The following is a 24,565-nucleotide window of genomic DNA, read 5'->3' as shown; positions in this document are numbered from 1 at the left end:
TTCTTTTCTCCCTTGGAGAACACGTACCACCAGCAGAGTCTCCCTATGCCTGAAGAAGGGCGTTTGAGCCTGAAAGTTTGCAAAGAACATTATTTCCAACTATTCAGTTGGTCTAATAAAAGATATCATACCTACTGTAAGAACCTTGCCCACAAGATTATTTTAATGCTTCTATTTACTTCCCATATTTTTAAGTTGCCTGGGACGATACAAAACATTATACTCTATTATTGAAAAATTGCTGATTATTAAGGGACAGCATGTAAGAAGCACTTACGAATGTCGGTTTATTTAGTGTTCTTTAAAATATTTCATCATTAAAAGTGGTTTCTCAAGTGGGAAATGCTTATTCAATTTAATTCTATTTAATTTCCTTTGGTACAAAATGTTGTTGATATCTAATTTATCTTACTACAGAGGAATCTATATCGACTACTTTTTTTTCCCCCCCTCCCCCTTGAGCAGCTTCCTTACTTAAGGTCAGAAACAAATGAGGGAAGGCTGTTTCAATAAGTAAATAGACATCACATTTTACAACAGAAATTTGAAGTGGCCTTTGCCTAAATGGATATTATGGTTTCTTCCCACTTCTCTGCTACTTAAAAAAAAAAAAAAAAGCAGTTTCCCCTGACAGGGAAGAGCAAAGGCATTTGTTTCTCAAACGCTTAATGGCAAATATTCATCCGCAGATTACAAATTGATGATGACTATGCAGTGCTTCCACCTATGGATCAGCTCATGCAGTACAAAAACCAAACTGAACAGAAAGTGACTTTCAGCGAGTATGGCAAATGAATTATAGGCATGCTGGGATTGAACTGCGGACTCACCATGGAGCTTTTATAGAAAAACATCCTGCTCCAAACAGGTAAGGTCTTCACGTAAGGGGGAAAAATGCACAGAAATTAGATGAAAACTCATTATCGGCAAGTACAGAGCAAAGCACGCTATTAAGATTTAAGCTAAATGGTAAATAAAATCATTTCCATAACTCTTTGCGGTGCCCTGGGAAGCATGGAGGACTCGGATGCAACCACCATGCTGACGAGGGCCAGATCCTCCGTGCGCTCACGTGAGCACTCCCACGGACAGCAGTGGGTCAACCCACAGAAGCACATCTTTAGGCAGCAAATGCTGTGATAACAGTATCCATCTGCTGCCAGAAGTGTTTAAATAGGTGATATGTTTTGAAAAAGTTAGATGCAGTATATAATTTTCCTTCCTAAAATACTCTGGCTGTGCCTCCTGAGAGGCACTATAGAGGAAATGCACAGTCAAGTGCCTTGAAAAGGTGTCAACGTCAAAAGGAGCAGCAGACAAAGTAAATTAGCTTCAACAGAGATAGATGTGCAGGGGCTTGTCAGGAGATATTGCAAACCTACCGACAGGAGTTGCAAAACAAATATGCCACAAAGAGGTCTGTCCTAAACCATATTAATTTTGGATACAACAGCAAGTTCATTAGACAGAATCCCCTTTTTCCCCTACTACAAAAAAAAAAATACAATATAAGAAATGAAAATGCATAATAGTGGTATAATACGTCGGGGGTGGACTCCTGACAAGCGAATTTGAAATGCAGCCAAGAATTTACTATTCCATCCAGGAAGCGCACACACCAACTGCAGATGCTTCCTCGGGTTTTTATACCCAAAAGCTTGCAAAGAAGAATTCTTTCCAACTATTTGAATTGGTCAGATAAAAGATATCAGATTTACCCGAAGAACCTTGTCTGCAAAGAAAGGAAGCACTAATTTTAAGTGCACCTGATTTAAAAATCATGTGATACAAAAAATAATACTGATGCAATATCTTAGTGAGTGTGGCTAATTTCTGTCTATATCATCACAACATCTGTTTTAAGAACTATTTCCCATAGTGTATAGTTTTTAAAAGCGCATGTCCCTCCACCAATTTATAGCGGGCATTTTTGCTGGTGTATAAAGCACCCTGACATTAGTGTAGAAGGAAGTCAAATTTTCAGCCTGTTCTAGGTTCAATGATTCTCTCATTCTTCTTTGGGGCACTGGCACTGCCTGTATAATTGCTGAAATAAATATTTTTGAAATGCAAGTGTGTCCTGATGTGTTCCTACACCTTGGAAATGAAACCAGAGGTCTATCACAAGGACAAGAAGTAGGTGCTTAGCCATACACTTATATCAACGATACGCAGACAGAGCAGGTGTAGTCAATTTGACATGAGAGCAGAAGTACTGAACACAGGCAAGCAGTTATGTCGAGGTTAAGAATACTAAAACTTTCGATGTGCATGGTTATGGAACTGAAGACACAAATAACTACATTGCCAAGATCATTACAACTTATTTATGTGTCAAACCATTTTCCAGCGATGGCAGGGCAGGCTTAAGTTTTGTAGGCCAAAAACCAAGTTACAGGTTTTGCAAAATCTGCAGCTTTCTATGTGTAATAACTGGTCTGTTCATTGATGATATTCATTTACATATACAGTTTGGTCCCAGTCCCACGTAAAGGTCTGGTAGAGTAGAAGGAGCTCCATTTCAGGACCCACCAAACTCTATAGCAAAGATGCCAACATCCAATTATATTGCATAAACTGATCCCTAATATAGACAGCAAGTTAAGATTAAAAATCCATTCCAAGTATTCACCTGAAGAGTAACAAAGTGGTGGTGTACTTAAATCTTTAACCTATAACCGAACTATCCACTTCCGTACGTAAGCCATTATTAAAGTACTCAACAGCCTAGGATCTGTCTGGCTTACATCAGACGAACCAAAAGCTGGTGGTTGAATTGTGAGACTGGGAACCAGGAATTTTTGAGCTGTAAATCTTGACTATAACACTGATTCCTGTCTTTTACCTTTGGCAAATCATTTTACTTCTCTGCCTCAGTTTCTCCTTCTGTAAAAACAGGGAAGAGAACACTTACCCGAGATCACAGGGACATTGTAAAATTAAACACGTTTGAAAATAATAGAACAAATTATTATTAAACGTAACATCTTAGCATGCAAAATGTTTTTAATCACCAAACCTGCTGTTGCATTTAAAGGGGGAAAAACTCAAAAGAAAATGACCAAGACAGATTTATCCCGAAGGGGGCATTTTCAATGGAGATTAGAATTTTTGTACTGCTAAGAGAAAATGCAGTTACATTTCAGACCAGGAGCTTACACCCTTAATATAGAGCTGGTATACGTGAGATAGCACAGCAGTTTAGCCAGGTCTCTGTCTGTTTCCTAAGATTACAATTCAGTTGTGTGATCTTTTATACAACCAAGCAACTGAACGTGTATCATGATTTCTTTCGTGTATCATGGTTGGTGTGTTAATAAAAAAAGACAACGTACAAATTTCACGAGAACCCATCCTTGGACAGGCAGCACCAGATGGCTATGCACGGTGACAATAACACACCAATGTCAAGGCAAAAAAAACCCGTTACTCAAATTCTACATTCTGGTGACTCTAATCTCATAGTGCATGTTTGAGATGGTGTACAACATTGCTTTCCTGTGGAAAGCTACCAAATCAAGGTGATGAGGATTCAAAATCCCAACAGTATTTTTAGTTTCTCACCCAATTTTAAAGCTGATGGTAAGGAAATCCAAAACCACTTAGCACGTTGAAAAAACTATTTAAGAGCTTAATAAACCCATCAATTTCTATTCTACCCTAAACTTCCCATGGCCATAATGTCTCTCTTAATCTAGGATCCTTTTATAAAACACAGCAACAGTTGGGCAAAATGCAATCTATTAACTCATGCAAACTATAAAGAATTAGTATTGCCTCTTTAGGACTCAGCTCTTAAAAATCATCTATAAGCATGTGTGAGAAATGTGCCCAAAGCAGAAAGTTTTCCATAAAGATCCAGGCAAACTGATCTTTTTACTAAGATTGAGTTTTAATTTGTGGATATTTTGAGTTGCTGCTGCCTACTAAACTGGATTATGACATTGCTCTTCTCATTTTTGTTCGCATCAGTAATCAAACCTGGGATAAATTAAACTCTTCAGAGTCAAAATACATCAAACGGATATCAATGATTTTCTGAACAAATAGTACATGCGATGGGAAACATTAAAATGATAAAAATCTCAGCCTGATTCAACATCAGAGACTTCATCTACTTCTCCCTCTCCTTATAAAAAAGAAAAGTGAGGGGAGGGAGAAGGGATAGGGTTTCATGTATATAAACTTTCTAGCTAAACCTTTCAGGGGGAAAAATCAGATTTGTTCCCGCTCTTGTAAGAAACATTGTAAGTCTTTGTTTTGGCAAGAGACTACTAAAGAAATAGACATCTTGGGGTTTCAAAGTAGTTATATTCTATTTGAGACTGAAGTATGATACCACCATAAATGACCATCCCTCGAGAAAGTAAAAATAAATGCTGCTGTCAGAATAGCAAACATTTACAAGAGGTTTTTTTTTTCTTCTCTCTTTAGCAATTACTTTATCATTTATTTCTCCCTTTCCTATTACAGCTCATCTATTTTTCTATAGTCTTATGACTAGGAACGAAATACAGTTTACTTAACTGACACAGGGCATGCTTAGAGGATGCCAACTGCAAAAAAAAAAAAAAGCTTTCTTCTGACAATTATATTCAAACATTGCCCTTTATTTTTTTTAAACAAACATAAAAACTGATCATCTCGTTTTCTATTTCATCCCTGAATAACATTAAGCAATAACAATCCTTTTTGCCTTTAAATGGAATTGTCCCTTTTGGGATCTACACGAACTTTGTAAAAACTTCATGAATTACCTGCGTGACACTCTTATGAGAAGAATCAAAATGACTGTTCCCAAGTCAAGAGGGAAACTGAGACACAGAAGATCAGCAACTTACCTAACTTAGATACACCAGCCCCCAGTCCTACACCTCACCCACAAAATCATTTCCACTCCTTCCTTATTATTCTCTTTGGGAAACCTTGTCTGTTGCTCAGAAAAGGCAGAGAGGACAAACTAACGGGAAATGAGACAGGCTACGGTATGCAGGGGCAAGAGACATGGAAATGGAGATGGAGAACTGAAAAGGCAAGGCAAGGAGAGGCACCAAGGAAACAACAGCCATGGGTAATGAGGGAAGCTATATTTTGTAGTAAGCTGAGCCTGAGACAGTTAACACTACAGGCATAACCTGCATTCATGAATGATCAGAAAATGCTCTGAGTTCTGCATGTTTATATGACAAAAAAATGCATCGGTGATAAACACGGTAATGACTCATCTCCTGATTCTGCTCTTTCATTCCCACGGGGTTAGTATGAAGCTGTTCTTCAAGTTTACTACTCCCCTCTTGTCAAGAAGGGCAACGTATTCTGGCAATTTAATGTGAGATAGATAATATTAATGGCCACAATTAATCTTTTTGCATGGAAAAATAAACATCTTGTTTGGGGTAAAAATCAGAAAGAAAAAAAACCAAAAAACTTGAGTATTTGCTGAATGCAAATAATTATACCAAACATCTGTGAACTTTTGTTGTAGGATTCTAAAGGAAAAGGGGAAAATCTAACCACCAAGGAAAATCCCACACTAGGAGTTCTGTTATTGCTTTAGTCTCGCTTTCTTTTTCATGTCTGGAATCGTATTGTAGCAGAATGAAGTCCTGAGTCTTGAAAAGCAACTGAAAAAATAAAAGGAATCTGTTCTGAAGGCCATTGTACAGGAATGATCAAATCCAACTGATTTCATACAATTTCTCCTGTTCTGATCACTGCGCAATCACAAGGTTAAGCAGCTGCTCCCAAAGAGCGCCTTGTTTCCTTGAAGCGCTGCTTAAAGGTGCTGACCATGTAGGTGTAAATACATCTGTCTTTTGCCATTTGTAGTAATACATGCCTCCTCCGCTTCTCAGAGGTAGGCAGATGGTCCCTGTCCTGTCTAAATATTACACTGTACAGACTTACATTGCTATGTGTTTCTAGAAATATGAGGGCAGATGTTAAATATGTTAAACACACGCTTTGCCCCCTGGAGGTTTAAGTTAAGGCTGCTGTCTCAATTTGGCCGTTTTAGGCATGCCAGGCTTCTTGGATCCTAGGCATTCCTTTTAAATCCCTGCTTTGTAAATAGAGCTTTTCATGTTAATTTTGTGTACTTTCATCAAATATCTTGGACATAGAACAAATGCAGGCAGCATTAAGCTTAGCATTACACATTTATACAGGATTTGCTGAAAATTATGAGCCTCATTCATGAAAATTGTAGTTCCACAGTTGGGGTCCTTTCAGTGATTGCTGCTTTCTTATGCGAGTCTCGCTGAACGATTTATATTCAATTCATTAAAAGACATGAACAAAATAATAGGAGAGAAGCACCTGTGGGAAGTATGAGTGAAATTCTTTTAACTCACTTAAGAGACATAAAAAATAAAAATGTAAAAACAAAAGGAAAGGGTTCTTGTCTCTACCTCAGCAGAGCAAAATTTCTAAGGCTCCACCTCTTCAATAAGTGGCCTGTGTAAATGCAACAATTATTCCCACGAACCAAGTAGCTGAGCTCACACTCATGCAATGTTGACACATTTTCTTTTCTCTATTGCTCCAACTACATTACTCACTTCCTCAAGACCCTTAACTGATTTCCCGCCTCCTTCAGTTATGTATCTTCATTTCAAAGGGATTTATCAATGCAGTTCAAACTCCCTGGTCTCATCTTTTCTCCCCTTTCTCATCAGTTCCATGTATGCTTCATCCTATGCTTCTTCCAGTTCCTTTGTTTGACACTTTTGGCTCCTTCTAGCAGTTATGACTTGGGTGCTTTTCTGATGCACACCAAACCTTTCCAATTTATTGTTCATTAGAGCTCCTCTCCACACCCACTCCCACTGGGGTTGCCACCTGTCTGCACAGTTATGGACAGTCTGTAAAAAAAAAAAAAACCCAACCCAAAACAAGACTAAAAATGCCTATCTAAATTCTGTAAATAAATAAATAAAAATGGAGCTGTCCATAAAAAAGGTAAGCAACTGTGAGCTCAGCTCAAGATCCATCATCTGAACACAGCCACTTGGTGTCTAAGCAGGAGCACAGCTCAGCACTAGGGCTGTGTGAAGCTTTGGTCGCTGATTCGATTCAGATTCTCTGAATCCAAATCGAATCGGGAGACCCTTTAATCTCTCTGAATCAAAATCGGAACCCTCCAAATCAACTTGGAGAGATTCAGAAAGATTCGAAGATTCAGGCATAGACACAGCTTTAAATGGTTTTTCTACATACCTCAAGGTACCAGGCAGCTCGTGAATGCTGTGACAGAAGGAGTGTCCCACAGGAGTAAGGGGCGGGGGGAGGGTAGTAAAAACATTTAAAGCTGTGTCTATGGCCAAATCGCTGATTCTCTGAATCAGCATCGAATCTTCAGATTCGGACGAATCGAATTGGGACAGTGATCCAAATCAACGACTTGAATCACTACTCCTGATTCGGACCGAATCCGAATCAAATACGCCCCTTTTCACACATCCCTACTCGGCACCCTTCACAGATGACTCTCCTCAAGACTTTGATGCCCAAGCAGCCTCTGTAGCCCCCTCTTCCTCTCAGCCATGTGCTGCTCCAGCAGCTGTGTCCCATCACCTGCCTCTAATACCGCTCACCATCAGATAGGCAGGGCCATGTGGTCCTGGGCAAAACAGTGATGGAGTGGTGCAGCTTAGACAGAGCTGTAGGGCCAGGTGTCTGTGCAGGGACAAAGGCAGTGGGGTTAGTAGAGGTAAGGCTGGGTGGCGATCTGGAGGGGGCAGCAGGGTACAATCAGGGGTATCAGGATGTGGAGATGACAAGGGGACCCCTGGGGTGGAGGCAGCACTCTGTAAAACCACTGCTGCAGTCAAGCAGGGTTGCCAACCCAAGAACAGGGTGGGGTTTTTTGTTTTTTTTTACTAACAATCTGAAAACTTTTTACAGACAACCTTTTACAAAACTTGTTTTTTGTTGTTGTTGTTTTGTTTTTTTCCTATGGTTGGTGTTAAAACCCTGAATTTGAACCTGGTCTTTTTTACTGCCATCCAGGGCCTGGCAGAAGGCTTATATTGTTACATTTAGATCATGTAAAACATGTCAGTAAAGAGTTTGCAGACTGTCAGAAAAAAAAAAAAAAGTTGGGTTGGCAACCCTGAAGCTCATCCTCCAGCACTCACCTCCATCCTGGTACAATCCATTTTCCTATTTCATCTGTGATTATATTTTAAGTCAAAATATAATGACAAAATGATTTGACCTGAAGGTCTGACAAAACTTTTACCTGGAACAGGAAGAATAAGATTGGGTAGTTAAGACTATACAATCCTTAGACCTACTCAGGCACATCTGTGATATAATTCTGTAAAAAAATAAATAAAAATGGAGCTGTCCATAAAAAGGTAAGCAACTAATTATATATTAATAATATATAATTAATATATTTTACAAAATAACCTAAACATTAATCAGAGAACACAGGTAATCAGCTAGGATTAAAGGCATGATCCTGAAGTCTTTAGTCAGCAAGTAGGCGCATGACATTTAAAGAACCTCTGATCCTAACAATAGTGCCTCCTGCCACGCCACAGATGCACAGCATGATGCACAATTGCAGAATAAGGAATTGGATCCCAGTCATGCCTTTTCTACTGTCCCCTGCACCAACATGTTGAAAGCCAAGTGCCTGCTGCCCAGCATAACCCAGTGCACTTGTGGGGCCAGGGCTGATAATCACCTGACTGTTGGTTCTTGCCCTGGGGCAGCCCGGGACCTGCCACACGTTCAATTTAAGGTGCCATACAAACCAGACAAGAAATATTCTACATTATATGTGGAACATTTTTATGGCTGGTTTGCCATTTTAAGACCCCTTAAACTGGGTATGTGTGTAGCAACCTTGCCATTTATGCCTTGATTAATACTTTAATTGAGGCATAAATGTAACGTGCAGAGAGGCCCTTACTCAATTAAAATCTCTACTCTAAGGCACTAACGGGGAATTTCACCCATCCCAACATGAAATTTAAGTAATTTAATTCTCAGCAGGAAACTAAGAAAAGCTGGTAAAATGATATACACTCTGCACCCTCAAACTCAAGGGACAGGCTGCAGACATCCATCTCCTCCACTATTCCATCCAACCATCATAGGGACGGGGCAGAGCCACTGGAACCCTATAAGCACATCTCTCATAAATGCAGAAATCTCAGTCAATAAGAGAACGACTGAGTCAGACTTTTAAAATAAAATTCTAACTAGCAACCCTCCAGGGAATTGAGCTTCTCCAGAAAGGAAAACAAAAATCAATGATTAATGAGAGATTGTCTGTATGAGCTGCAGAAACTGGATATTTCAGACTTCTCCAGAGACAACTGACCGTGTGATCAATTTTGGGGGCCAATAGTCCAAAATTTTAAAATTCATGAAATCAGAACTTTGGGCTCTCTCAGCGACGCATGCACTGACTGATAGTTCACGCAGGGCTGACCAAATGCCCAGAATTCTCTTAATAATGACAATGTATACCTATTCAGGAGCATTTGCCATATGAAAGCGTCTCATGGAGCTTTATGCACTGTACCTAGACAATTATGAAAATGCAGCTGATTCTGAAGTAAATGAATGATGGAAGTCAACAAGCAAAGAGCATTCAGCAGAACATTAGGGGAACAGGATTTGTTTAAGCCCCCGGGAGCAAACTCTTCCACCTTTGAAAAGTCCCATGGGCTTTTTACTGGCTATGGGGAGGAGAATTTATATTTGTGACCGCCTCAAGTGTGGGCACTTCAAACCTGAGCCTTAGCCTATTGTACTAAGTTGAGAGACTGAGATGAAGAATGCTGTGGGGATAATCCATTGAGACCAGGGTCTCTTGTAGCTCCTAGGAGTGACCCTGGGGACGAATAATGCGAATGGAAGGAATCCTGTCTAGTCAGAACCGTAATGCCAGTGCATGGAATGTATAAACCCATGTGAAAAAGACAGTGGTTTTCCTGGCTGTGAGATGTGCATTGTATTACACAAAAACATATTACAAGCCTGAATCGCAGACAGACAGACAGAATCATGGCAGGAAAGTATCAGAACCCAAGAGCCTGTATTTAGGATTTTTTTTCCCCATGTATGCCTATGATCATCCTGCCTGAGAGTGAACCTTCACCTGTTGCTGAAGAATTTAGAAATTAAAAAGAATCGAGGAAGTTTATTTAAGTTGGAAGCCACTCAAGAAATTTACTTTATGCAATTCAATACAGGGCAGGACACACTGCATACTTTCATACATGGGACTTCTACTGATGTCCAAGTAGAATATGTCCCTAGAGGGGTTGCAAGAAAATGATCCATCCAAACAAATGCTTCTGAATTCTTAGACAGACTTGGAGATAGAGAGAGCGAGAGATAATATCTGACGTTGGTTTTCTTTGCTTGTCACTTCCCCCACCCCATCACTTTCTTCCATTAATTTATACAGTTTATTTCCATTAAAATATACATTGATTGGGGGGGGGGGGAGACACACTTCACAGTATTTCTAATCACATTAATTAGATCACAAATAACATTAATAAGAAAAAAACCCAGAGGAAGATACACTTACCCTGTGCGTTTAGTGATGGTCCCCAAGGTCATTGGCTGTTTGATTTGAGCAAGAGGTACCACCACAGTCAAACTCGGGAGCGGCAGAAGGCGTGGATTCCCAGGGTTATTGTTTGTGAAATTATTGTACGTGTCCTGGCTGTTCAGTTTACCTTGATGGGATGAAGACATTAACAAACATGTTACTGGAAATTTCTCCCAAGTTGTTGTTTCTGATAACTGTGTGAAATTAAAGATTAAAAAACCTACAAAAACAAACTTCTGCCGCTGGGGCAGGGGAGGGGGTGGGAAAAAAATCACAGAATTCACCGGGAAGCCAGAGAAAATATATGGAAGTAGTTAAAGCAAAAATAAAATTATTTTTCATGTATAAGGGGATGGGCTACAGTTTCTCCCACATTAACAAAGTAGGTCATGGTGCTGCTGTTCTACTGAGCAAGTTTCAAATTGAAATTTCAGAAACCATTCTGCAAAATAGATTCAAGATCCAAATTCTTTATGAAAAAAGGGAATAATCTTAAAAAAAAAGAAAAGGAAAAAAAAAGGACATTTGTCCTGCAGCACCTCCTAATGCACTTTGCATTGAAAAGTGCTGAAAAGGTCACGTCTGTGGTCTCTATGCATGAAGGTACACCACGATAACAACAGTCCGCTGCACCGAGAAGACCAAACTCACAATTAGTTATATATGTGTAAAGAAAAGAATACAATTAAACTAAAACACCAGAAAAAGCAACCAAGAGTTTATTGGTAAAACAGACGAACTCCGCTCTCCCTCAAAAAAAGAATAAACTAGCAAGAACAAAGGCAGTTAGGAAAAAAAAAAAAAAAGGAATAAAAGACACTAAACTTAACTTGTTTCAAATTTCTAAGACAGGAGGTCTGTGCTGGATACACGCCCAGTTCAGTTATGCTTCCTTACTTTCTGTATCATTCTGTAGTCACAACCTTTCATTCTTCAGTTAGAAAAGGAAACTAGCTACAAATTTCATGGCCGGTAGGGAAAGAAATGTAAAGAAACCAAAGAAAGAAAGAAACTAAACAAAAAGGGGCCCGTCTGTTTATAGCAGAATCAAAGTACTTTACATAGACAAGCAACCGTGAATTAAAAGGTTTAGATCATTAACTTGTTTTTCTGTGTCCCTATAATACTGTGAAATGCTGGCTTTGTCCTTAATCAAAAGGGAGCCATATTGGGAATTAGGTTCCTAAACAACTGATGCATTCTGCATCGATATTATACAAATCCCAGGCCAAATCCATACAATCCTGACTTGAGTGCAGCCACCTTTTTTTCAGGGAAGAATAACAGCAAAGAAAAGGGTTTCTCACAGGAAGCAAGCTGAAAAGCTATAATGGTACTTCAGATGGATTGAAGATAGGAAAAGGAAGGCGGAAAAAAACTTAATGAATGTCTCATCTTCCTAAAGACACTCAATGCTTCCTTTGCCCTCCTTTTAATACTATATAACCGTAAGCTTGGGGTTTTTGTTTGTTTTTCTACAAAGTACTTGGACCTTTGCAGCAACAGAAAATAAAACAAAACCAAAAAAAAAAAAGAGAGAGAAAAAAAAGATGAATTTGCAAAGTGTATTTTGGGTTAGGTATCCGGTTTAGGCGTTATTCAATATATTTTAACAGAAATAGCGGGGCTTGACTGAATAATCAGACCACTGAATGGTTTCAGGGTATGGACTTCATTTGTAATTGTAGCGATTTTCGTGCAGTAACTTGAAAAGAAAGAGAAAGAAACAAAGAAAAAAATGTGTTTAAATTAAGACGGTGGAGAAGAAAGCAAGCAAGCAAGCGAGAAAGCAAGCTAGAAAGAAACTTTGATTAAATTTCCTTCATGATTCATCCTTACTTCATGTGGAAAGAGTGCATAAAATAAGTTTTCTGTCTTACTGATGACATATAATAGTAACTAATAAGACAATGCCATCAAGCTCCTTTTTTTAAACTGTATTTCACTGTCCTGCACTGACTATAAGAGAGCAGAGAATGATACCTAAAAAGACAGCTCTAAAGAGCTACACTTTGTGGGTTTTTTCCTGTTAGGAATATAATAATGGGTGATAAAACCCTACATACCAAAACTAGTGACATTATTCATCTCCCCATCACAGCCATTATTTTGTTTTTACATATAAAGACATGCATCGTTATTCAGCACACCCAAATTTCAATGTTAAACAGCAATTAGTTATGGCCCTAGTCCACACACCTTTGCAATGCAAAACTGGGATTCGTCAGTGCAGAGAAAGTGAGGATTTTTACATTAGGTTCATACTCTGCAAGGTGCTCGCTTAATTTCCATTCAAGCTGAAGAATCCCCCGGCTACTAGAGAACAGTTACCAGCTTGCAGGATCGGGTCCTCTCTCCGTTTTCTTAAAGACATCAATATATGCCCAAATCAGAGCTGTAATAAAGTCTAGGGACATATTGCTGACTTTTTCAATATATTTTAAATAATCATATTGTAAATCAACGATTTCTCCAGTCCCACTAATAATAACGAAGGGAAAGATGTTAAAACGAAAAGAAAATATGCTAAAACACAAAGGGAAATAAAAATGTCTAAGGGGGACAGCTCAGTGAAAATAAAATACAGGATTCATTCTCAACGCATTTGCAACTGCTTTGGAAATACAATAGAGCAGTTTTTGTCTACTTTTTTCAGAGGCAATACACAGAGAATTGTTGCTGTGCACCTTAATTTTGTTCCTCTTTAAATCATAGCGAGCGCTGTGCAGAAAGCCCTTCCACTCGGGACCAGCAAAGCAGTGACCCTTGATTCTGTCGAGTTTGTTTTCAAGAATCTGCTTTTCACTTCTGAAAAGCACCTTGAAAACCAGTGCTTACATGCACTCATTTCTGTTGCTCTTCGTGCAGAACGTTAGATGTGATATTCGCTGTAAACACTTTCACTTTAAAACTTCAGCAACGCTAGCTGGCATTTCAACCTGTCCTACTGTAAGGCGCGATCATTTTAACCTGTTGCAGGTACCCTGAACAAAAAAAGACAAGTATGCATTGCTGGGAGTTGAAAATTATAGTACTTGTATTAATCGCATTCAAGTTTATTTACTAGCACTGTCTAATGGGTGAATGAAGATTTGGACCCTCCCCAGCGTGCAGCAGGGAGTTACCATCTATTAGAGTTGAAAGATAGGCGCTAAGTAGGGAAAAGGCTGACTTGTTCATAATTCCTATGGGAGAAGTACATTCAAATTCAGATAGCCTCGTTTTTGAAATACAACTTCATTGCTTGAAAGGATACACCTTTAAATTAAAACTGAAGCCACCTGTACAACAAAATGCTTATCGCTTCACAGCAGAAATAAAGTAGAAGTGTCAGGCCTGGCACATGCATCAATTTAAATAATCTCTCTCCTACCACCAAATACCCAATGTCTATCAATCTGCACTTGCTGTTATGTGAAATGTAGCTGCCTAATTTGGAAAATACATTTCACTAACCCCAGTACTAATCAGAAATTAAGAGCTAGAATACTGCATAAAAAGAAAAAAAAAACCCAAAGAAAAAAATATGTTACTTATGCAACAGTGAGCTTTTTTTTCCCTTGAAAATTTGACCGTTCAATAAACTGTGCTTTGTGCAGATGCACTGGGTGAGGAAAAGTGCTACTTACATAAAAGTAGTATAATAATATTAGCTTTCGTTTTCAATGAATGACGTTTAACTATTTGTACCATAAAAATGTTCTATACAGTGGCATCTCTATTGTATGGAAAACGTTGCCTCAGACCCATCATAAAGATGCAACCTTGACTTCTTAATTGCATAGCCTTGGGATACAGTAAATGCACTCTGTGACAAGGATTGTTTCTTTATCGTGCATTCAGCAAGAGCTACATTCACTACTGGAATAAAGTGGTATTCTACAGATTATATTTAACAGATTTTTATTTTTATTTTTTTTTTGCAAACTTGACGGTGTGCTATTGTATCTGTCCAAGAACTCAATAAAAAATTACCCCGGTCCTCCAGCCTTTCGAAGCATGCAACTCCCCTTGCGGTAAATGGGAGGTCTGTGTGCACAGGACAGTAGGATCAGGCCAAAAGAGCACAAAGAATGCAGTCAAGCATCAACATTGTTTCCACAGCTCCAGCAGTTGTTGATTCACAGTCAAAGGACCCAGCAACAAATAAGCCACAAGTTTAAGTCTTCTAGAAATATCAAACGCATTTTCACCGAAGAATCTGGTGCAAATCACTCTGCAGCATGTGTGCTGCATCTATGAATGTGTGCATAGGAGCAAGTAGAGTTTCTTATGCTGAAAAGCAGAACTTAATTGCAGAGCAGCTGTCCTAAAAACCGAGAACTGAACTTGGAGATCTGTGCTAACTACAGAAGCTTGTTTTCATACTGAGAATTGCAAATAAATCTGGCAGGGTATTATTGCCCGATTGCCTTTTCCAGGAATACTTCCTATAGCATTCACTCAGACAGAGTTTTTAAAAATCCCCCACCCTGCAAACACGCAGACATACAATCCTGGCACCTTCTTGACAGATGTGCCCTCTCGAGGGCTGGAGGCAGGACATTTTTACTCAAGTGTCCCTAGCAGAGGAGCTTTTTTTTTTCTCCTTGGTGATCTGCCAGAGCCGGAGCTCACTGACCTTCAGAGCACAGCGCAAGGAACATCTTTTTGGTCAAATATTTGTCTGCCTGTGAATTGTCACCGGACAGGTTTTTCTTACGCGAAGCTTAAAAGCTCGGGAAGGCAGCCTGCTTCTGCCATTTGTTGAGGGCAGTCATCTCCCTCTCCCTCCCCCTCCCCATCTCATACACCATCTCATTTTTCTGCATTTCTGCCCTTCCAGCTCCAGTCAGGGCGAGACTTCGCAGAGCGCTGCAAGAACGGGAGAGTTCACAAAAATTCCCAGCCAGATTTTACAGATTCAAAAGTCTGGAGAAAGATCCAAGCCCTTAAACTAACCCAAACTCAACCCCCAAACCTCTTGGGGGTCTTCTGCTCTTAATCCAAATTCATGTTTGTTAACCAGATTTCCATTGCTGAGACGGGTTCTCTTGTTCAGTCAAAGCTGTTGATACGACTTTGCATCTTATCTACAATTTCTTTCACAGACACGGAGAATAAAGCATGGATTTGGAAGGGGGGAAAAGAAATCATGGGATGTTGCGGCCGATTTACAAGTATTCCTACAGCAGACACGTAAAGGGGGGACAACATTTGATTGGATAAAACCCATCTATTGAAACCTGGAAATCCCAAGCCATTAGCTCGGTCTTGAGTACCGGCTTGCTGAAAGTCTAGGATAAGAAAACCACTGTATCCTCCATTCAGTTTTGAGCCACGTTTTCAAGACATTTGGTGCCACAAAAGTACGCACAGAAGAAACGGATTAAGCCGAGGATAAAAGTGAAGAGTGAGAATAACAATGGGCTTTGTTGTTGCACAGAGGGAACAGCCTGTCATGTCAGCTTTGCAGGGGCATATTCCCAAACCAGTCATCATTAACATACGCACTTCCACTAAAAAAAAAAAGAAGAAAAAAAAAGCGGCCTGAAAACGCCGGACAAAAGAAATCCCAACAGACAATGTAAAAACAAATTAAAAGCACTATTATAAAACACAGATGCTATAAGGAAAATAAACTTCACAAGATTTACTGGCTTTTGACAACGCTGGACATTTGTGGAAAAGACATCAGCAGAAAGTCCCAGGTAATGCCATTGCAAGGCCAACGTCCTCTTCTGTTTTACCTACACCCATCCCTGCCTCCTCTCTTCAGGGACAGTTTTGAAGGCTGGTGTTCTTAGCTGCTGAATACAAAGACCCGAGTATGCATGAAAGCTTGCTAGCAAGGTACTTCCAAAATGTCATTAGAAGGTTGTGGGCTGCTTCAAATGTGGACTCACGGTTATTCTGGGTGCTTTACTTTTATTTTGAAAAGTAAAAAACAGAATGCTATGCTTTATAAAGGGTGCAAATCCTACGTTTATTAAATAATAGATCAAGTTGCATGTTTCTCCTTTTTGTTTTTTTGGGAATGTGATCTCTTTTTTTCCTGGTCTTTTTTTGATCATTCAGATGAGAGAGAAAAATGCTAAGACGTCAAACATGCTAAACTATTTATAAAGCGTTACAAACTAAAAAAAACAAAAACAGAAAAGCCCCAGCCAACACACAAAGCTGGGCCGTAGTTCATCAGCTGACAGTCACGCTGACCTCATACAAATTCAGGATTGGTCCACACACAGTTGGAAAACTATGGGGCAATTTGCTGCAAGAGAGACAGAAAACGTAAGCCCCGGCCAAGTGGCTGAATAACCGTGTCCACCAGTTAGTTACAGGGGAGGGTGCTCTGCACTTCGCAACCACGCTCTCCAACCACAACTGCACTTCCTAATACGAGCAGGGGGGCAGTTTCCTGGCAACTCAAGCCTGTTAAATTGCTCCTTGCACTTTGATTTGACATAGCACTCTTGCAGTCCCCACCGCGAAGCGAGATACGGCCCAATAGAAAGGTTTCCAGCAGTAGGACGGCTGCAGTACGACTTTTACTTTTGTTCAGTATCACTTTAAGCGGAAAAAGCTGAAGGACAGCTATGTAGCCATGGCGCAAAACAATTCAGTGACAGAAAAAAGTTGGAAATTCTTGACTATTTTCTTGAGTTCTGGCTCTTTCTTGTATTACTCCGACTGAACTCAGTAACGTGATTCTGTCCTTAAAATTCCAGAGCTTTGGGCCTGCTTTTAATAACTCATTGTATAAATGAACCAAAATTCAAACTGCACCAAATATTTTAATGAAGCTAACGCTGTTTATAAGATCCTGCAACTAACTAAGTAAAAACACACAGTAACTTGAATCTACAAAATTACTGGCAGACTGAGCCCTGAGAAAACCAAGAGTGCTTTGCTTTTATTTGCTGTCTACTGTAACATTAAAGACTTCTCAACCAAACACTCCCTAATTATATAATGCACGACAAATAAAATTCCTGCTAAATGTAGAATAGAGGGTGCTGTATAAAAAAGAAAAAAAAATAAGAGCATCGTGCACATGGTTTATTTTTATTTTTATTTTTTTTTATTTGATGAAAGACATTTCCATAGATGAGAATGAAAAGCTTCCCAGCTACAGTTCCAGGACTTTAACCCTCTTTTTTGACCTTTCCTTAGACATGTTCCAGTATAATCTGTAATCTGCTAGAGTCGGAAGAGGAAACAGCAGCGCCCTGGTGAGAAACACTGCCTTGTGACCTGAACGGAGAACTCTGCGGAAGCAATGCTGGCTCAGAGTAGTAGCTTGGGAGAGCAGACCAGACAATTCAATAATGTGTGTGGGTTTTTTCTAATACGCACATTAATTACTACCAAAAGGATTTTTCGAAAGTTATATCTATGATATATTTTATCCCCCCTCCACCCCTAAAATGTTCCTTTTTTCCTCATGAAAAATGGGTGTCCAACTGGACTCAGTGGCCCAGGAGGCTTCTAGCAGTCCTACGTTCTTGCAATGAAAACTTGATAGTTCATCATTCAAATAACCACTGCTTAATTAAAGCTGCATAGCAATTGCTTTTAATTGCACACTGCTACATACCAGATTCATTTTACACCCCAAGTCCAGATCTTTACAGTAAGAATTAGACACAGCAAGAAACACACACACACACACACACACACACACACACACACAGAGCTACAGCACCTATAATACACACACACACACACACACACACACAGAGCTACAGCACCTATAATACAAATCAGACACTCTAGGCCAAATTTTGCTCTTGGTGACTATAGTGTAAATCCACAGAAAATCATTGGAGTTAATTGTGTTTATATTCATGGCAGAACAGAAGGTGGCCCTTTATCTTCAGAATGTTCAAAATCTTTTTTAATTCCTCCTTAATAACACAGCTGTGCCTATGCTTAGAAATATATGGCGAAAGCAACTTTTTCCTTGTATGTGTACAAACGGGCAGAGCAAATGATGCTATGCTGGCAGGCAACTCTTGCAACACTAAAGGTGCACAAGCACCATCAGAGTCTCAGCAGAAGAGGAGGGAAGCACTCCTCCAACCATCAATCTTTATAGAGGGAAAGCTCAACTGAAGTGTGCCCTGCACCAGTCTTTTCAGGCACCACCAATGAAAAAAAATGGAGGCATTTCTCCACTATACATCCCTATTCTCGCTCCCTCTCTGAGACCTCCACTATTTCCCTCCCAAAACTCTCTCGTTTCAAGTCTTGACCCCCAACAACAAACTACCTCTCACCGATACCCTCAAACCCTCTAGTCTTCAGCCAGCTTGGAGAAGAGGGGAGACTGGACTGATTTCTTTCCAGGCTGCTTCCCTCACCTTCCTCCAAGGGTAAAGTATGAAAAAACAAGATAAAACTCCAGCCATATTTGGGATTAGAACCAGTCACTTGGCTCCTACTACTAGTGATGTATGGCTACATTACTCCTACTTCTCGGTACGTGCTTTTCTCCTGGAAGGAAACAAATTCTCTGGAGATGCATTCATGAACGAGGGGGAAGCGCAAGGACATGGACAACTCCTCCAAAAGCAGCCCTCGTGCTATAATAAGCAGACTTTCCTGCACCCATGGAGTCTTACGCCAGCAGCTGTGGGAATGTCTGCCAGGGAAACATCCTTAGGTTTCATTTTAGAAAATATTGCATTGGAAATCGAAAACTAATCTCTGTTCTCTTTGCAATGTCTCCCCTCCGTTAAGTGCATGCGCTGGTTTGTCAGGTTGCTCATAAAGGCTGCATGGCTAAAATGGCATTCACGCGTTTGGTTGGAAATCAAAAAACAAATAAATGAATAAAGAGCTGATTTGACTTGTAAACAGATTTAAAAGACGATCAAGAGATGGGCTCCGAATCAGACCTAATCATCATCCCCTGGGGGTTCCACGAACCAAAAATACTGCTGGTCCAAAGCAGCAATCTTTACGTGGGCAAAACTCCCATTCAAATAAAAAATTAAAAATTGCTAGATAGCTGCTAACTCCATGGGTCTACGCAGCTGTGGATGCAGGCGACAGCAGCAACACGTCACTGTACTGGTTTGCTCCAACTGGCAGCCGGCTTCTCCACTGGCTGAGGCATCTCTAGTAAAAGCCGGCACAGGCAGGAGTTTAGTATCTTGACATCTCATTTGTACTCACACTTCCAATTCTTCCCTTAACGGTCGGGTTCAAGCTGCATTGTTTATAGCCACTGAGTTTGCTCAGTGTTTTTGTCTGTTTGTGAACAGTTTACTAGCAGTGTCTAGTTGTACGCGGCCTTGGGAGGTAGGTGTGTGCTCCCATTGCTCCTCTTTGAGTTTTCCTTTCTGCATGGAAATCGGTTAGAAATTTAAAGGCCTCTGCATCTTGGTGAATCCTTTGAGAAGTTTCAGCAACATGGCTGGACTGTGGACAAAGTGAGGTCTCAGCCCCTGGTGAAGTTGGGAGACAGGAGACTTTCCTTCCCCATAGCAAAGAACAAATAGAGCATTAGGAGGTACTGAAGTTTTGACTCTGAGAGAGGGCAGACTCAGCATGAGGTACGAGTCAATTTGCATTAAAATCTGCAAAGCAACTGGACTGGCAACTACTTAGAAAGCTTGTCTGGCTGTGTCCAGATGAGCACAGCCGTGTCATATGTGGCACTGCATATGCATCTGCGGCACCACATACTGTATGTTCAGTTGTTCTCTGTTGCAAAGGAGCAGCATGGGGAGGAGGGGGGGGTTCACGCCTGCGTATCCAGAGGGCAAAAAACCTTGCAGAAAAAAGTGGACTGGTTCATGTAGTGGCAGCATGCACCACCCAAAGCCAGAGCTTGACCAGCCACAGCTGCACTCTGTGGCTGGCCAGGCTCCATGTGGCAGGATCGTCGTGGCTGCAGCCCCGGGAGGCCCCCTGGGCCCCCAGATAAAGCTGCAGGGCCAGCACAATGCTGGCCCCAGCCTCCCGTACCCCACTCGGAATAACTTACCACGTGCCACAGCACACATGGCACAAGACAACCAGCGGTGGCACAAGGTGCACCGCTGCTAGTTGTCCCCAGGTAGCCAAACGTCCATGTGCATCTGGACATGGCTTCTGTGTGCAGGACCTTGTTAAAAGATAGAGAGAAGGGAGATAAAAGCAGCTGCTACCACACATTTTTAGGTTTGCAATACTTGGATTAGTTTTACATATTAACAGTAATTAGTTAGGTGTGCTAATATATCACTGGCCACTCCTTTGTGCCGTTCGTTTCCCCTTTTACATCTGCAGCAAACAGCACAAGCACTGTTATAGCTGGAGCAGCCGCAGGCAGATTTTTAACCCAGGTTCCACACACAGTATCTTGTCTAAGTTAAAGGCGACAATATGGTTTGAGAACGAGTGCATATGAGAACCTGACAGCAATATCCATGGAAAATTATAATAAACAGCTTGTCTAAAACCCACATAATAGAAATTGCGGGGGAAAGCCACATAGGAACCTCTCTCTCTCTTTCCCGCCCACCACAAGCACACCCTCAGCAGCTCTGATTTTTACCCATGACTGTTAAGGATGTTTTCTGGCTCTGTGACAGCATCATGACTTAGGTCATGAGAAGTGTCAAAGATGCATTTCCTTCAGATGGGAAAAAAGCAACTGATTTTAACAGCCCATAAAGACTAAGCAAATAGAAAAAGCCAAATCAGCATGTTTAAGCGGGGCGAAGATAAACCTTTTGAAAGATACGAGTATATTTTATTTTCAGCCTTAACGCTTTGTTTCTTTCCCTGCAGCATTTGCATTGCCGACTGCCCAAAATGCACAGTCGATGTAAATGCTTTGCGTAACAATTAAACTCAAGGCAATAAGACCTGCACCCGCTTACTGCATAATCAATCACTGAATCATCGAACATGCAAGGTTGGATGCAAGGCACAGCCCATGCGTCTGAGCTGCTGAATTCTCCAGCAACCGTGGTGCCAGCTGTGTCCCAGAGAAATCCATTGCCACGAGAACGGAGGCCGTGGCTGGGCCTGAAGTCGGTGGTTTCATCAAAGAAGGCAGCTTCTGGACCATGTACCAGTTTGCTTCTCCCCATCTCTTGCCCCAGTAGCTAACAAACATCCCCAACAAACGCCCCCAAACAGGAGAAGCATGCAACTTGATCTATTATTTAATAAACTTAGGATTTGCGCCCTTTACAAAGCAAAATACTCAAAATCATAGGTGGGATGCCGACACTATCAACAAATAATCCGTTATGTCCAGTTTGCCCATTCTTGTGGAAAGAACCATCTCTTCCCCTGGCTACTTGCATTGACTTACTGATTAATCTACTTCATTTTACTGACCACAGCTCCCTCCAATTACTTACTGACCTCCAAGCAAGGTCTGACCTTTACCTATTGCACTATTCTGCCCAAACATTATCTTGGCCCTCTTACTCCTCACTTGCTTTCACTCCTTTCCCTATTTCTTGACCCCAGATGCCAAACTAGGAGGAACTGCATCAGACTTAGAAAAAAAAAAATCATGCTTCTAAATCACTGTTGTCTAATGTCCCTTCTGGATGCCTGCTCTGCCCTTCACTGACCATCTCTTTCCACCTGGACATGTTGTTTCACAGCCGCTGATCAGTGGCTTGTTACACAGAGGACAATAAATTCTCTCTTTTAAAATGCTGTTCTGCTCTGATAAGTGGCTAGACAGAAATGTACCCTGTCCCTATGTGTAATCATATCAGTAAATACAGGTTTTTACCACTTTTACTTCTCTTAGCTCTGCAGAGCCTGCTTTTCACCTCCATAGCTCTCCTGGGCACCAACTTTGCTCCTTTCCACAGCTTCTCTTAGCCACCAACTCGACACTCGCTGTGCTAAATGACTCGGTCGTGCATTTGTCACTTCATGCCTTGCAAACCACAATTCCCTCCTGAAGTCCATCTCTTCCATATTCTAATCGGTTGAGAAGGCTGCCATGCTCCTTTTCAAACGTACAAGCAAAGGATATTTGCCCTATTCTCTGAAATCCAAGCCCATTCCCCCATCCATGCCTACAGTCATCCAGAAGTTCCTCTCTCGCACGCTTCACAAGTGTGCCAAATCACCCTGATAAAATCATTTATTTCTCCACCTGCACCCCTGCTTGTCCCTTTGCTATCTGAAGTGCCGGTCTTCTCTCAGCCTTCCACTTCCTCAGCTTGGTGGAACAGCTCTTTTCCTTCTATTGTCGAAACTATCTAAAAGATACTACCCACCCCACTACACTTCAGTGATTCTCCATCCAAGCAGCTAAAAAAAATGCAGCTCATTTGTAACCAGTAGGCTGCTGGCCAATACCCAAACTGGTGCTTGCAGTTAACTCTTCACACCTCTGCTCAGTCTCCTCTAGATTTGCAATCCAGTGCCATACGCAGCACGCGGTACAAAGTTCATGGGCAGCAGGTCAAGCATGACACCTAGGGTGTTCCAGATGGCAAGGTATGGCCTACTTCAATGGGCAGGGAGGCCATTCCCACAGGTGATGCAAGACCGTCAAGACCGGTAAAGCAAGAACAAGCAAAACCATTTCTTGCTGCCTCTGCAGACGCGCTCAAAATTGGGAAACTTGACCTTAATCAAATCACGGTGTATTTGAATCCGTTCATTCTCCGACTAACGAACTCTCAGAGGATTTACATGAACAGTTCATCAAATGCACTATAAATCCTCTCAGCTTGAATAGGGAAAGAATTAAGACCTGTTTTTATGACATTTGGCAAGCATTTTATGATAAATAATATAAGCCAACTAAGAACACCTTATTTAAAAGGTAGTTTTATTTTGAAATTTCATTAGTATAAAACAGGGGACTGTAAGCTGACTAATGATCCTCAGAGCATCTATTTTTCCTTGCAACTTGTCTGTTAGGAGTCGGAACAATAACGTGATTAAAACTGCAAAGCACAAAAAAAGTCAAGGGAAACACGATGATAAATAGAAACAGGATCGGCTATCAGCCTACTCAACGCAACACGGAGAAGCAGCCAGGATTCCCAGCATCGGGAAAGTTGAGAAAATATCGCCCTCTAGAGGGTGTCGAATTAACCATTTCAGTTCAAAGGCAAAGGCCTTTCTTTCAGACTTACCCAACATCAAGAATAGTTGTGCAACAACAAAATGACTTGGAACACATTTAGTAAGTAATATTTTCCAAAGCAAATTGAAATAGGAACACGGTTTTATGACCAATATGGGTGCAAAATGATTTGTTTGCACCAATGCAATGAATTGGCATTTCGAGGCGGCAAAGAATCAGATCCTCATCACAAGTTTCTGTAGCACAGATGTGAATTTAGAAAACCTCAGTGGGTCAGATAAAGACTAGAATTTGCAATAAGGCAAAAGAGGGACCTTTCAAATAGGTTGCTTTTAACCCTTGTTTATAGTGCCAGCTATTAAACTTGGAAAGGAACTGCCCTCCAGTGCTTTAAGATATTCTACAGCTAATTTTCTTTGAAACTATTTTTGTCTGCCACTCTCTAAATAGGTGGTTTCTTAAGTGAGTGTTACTTAAAGGAAACCAATCTGTTTTTCAGGAAGGCTTGATGATGTCACTCCTTTCAACTCTGCTTTCCCATAAGAATGCTTCTAGTAAAAGGAGTTTCACTCTGGGAAATATAAGTGACATGAAAATATTTAAAGCATCCAAGATTTGTATGTTTACCAAACTTCTGGATTTTGCTTTTAGCTTTTAGTCATATTGCAACAGCTGGAAATGAAGAGAAAAAAAAAAAGCAAGCATGCAGAGAAAGAAAGCATAAGAAGAAGCTACCGATTTACAAATAAGTTGGACTTTGCAATGGAAACTAGGTTATACTGCACAACATGTTTCTAAACAGTCAACTCCAAGTCCAAAGACACTACTATGCATAAGACTTGTTTTTCCTCAACTCTAAATATATGTACTATATTTCAGCTGAGGCATAAAATTCAAAACAGAAACATTCTGTGTATGAGTTACTTCTTGGCAAAAAA

At 40.6% G+C, this 24,565-nt stretch overlaps 1 protein-coding gene across 1 annotated transcript in view; it reads right to left on the bottom strand.

Annotated features, from left to right (window-relative positions):
* Nucleotides 1-24,565, bottom strand: part of BCAS3 (BCAS3, microtubule associated cell migration factor) — a 545,610-nt gene that overhangs the window by 309,897 nt on the left and 211,148 nt on the right. The window contains exons 16-17 of the mRNA XM_019511118.1: nucleotides 10,559-10,709; nucleotides 831-875 (exon numbers count right to left, since the gene is read on the bottom strand). Coding sequence (XP_019366663.1) covers nucleotides 831-875; nucleotides 10,559-10,709 — 196 coding nt within the window. The remainder of the gene's footprint in view (nucleotides 1-830; nucleotides 876-10,558; nucleotides 10,710-24,565) is intronic.

This window comes from Gavialis gangeticus, unplaced genomic scaffold (genome assembly GCF_001723915.1).
Source record: "Gavialis gangeticus isolate Ggan-Ray unplaced genomic scaffold, GavGan_comp1, whole genome shotgun sequence".
Classification (NCBI taxonomy): Eukaryota; Metazoa; Chordata; order Crocodylia; family Gavialidae; genus Gavialis; species Gavialis gangeticus.
This window is presented reverse-complemented; position numbering and strand designations above follow the sequence as displayed.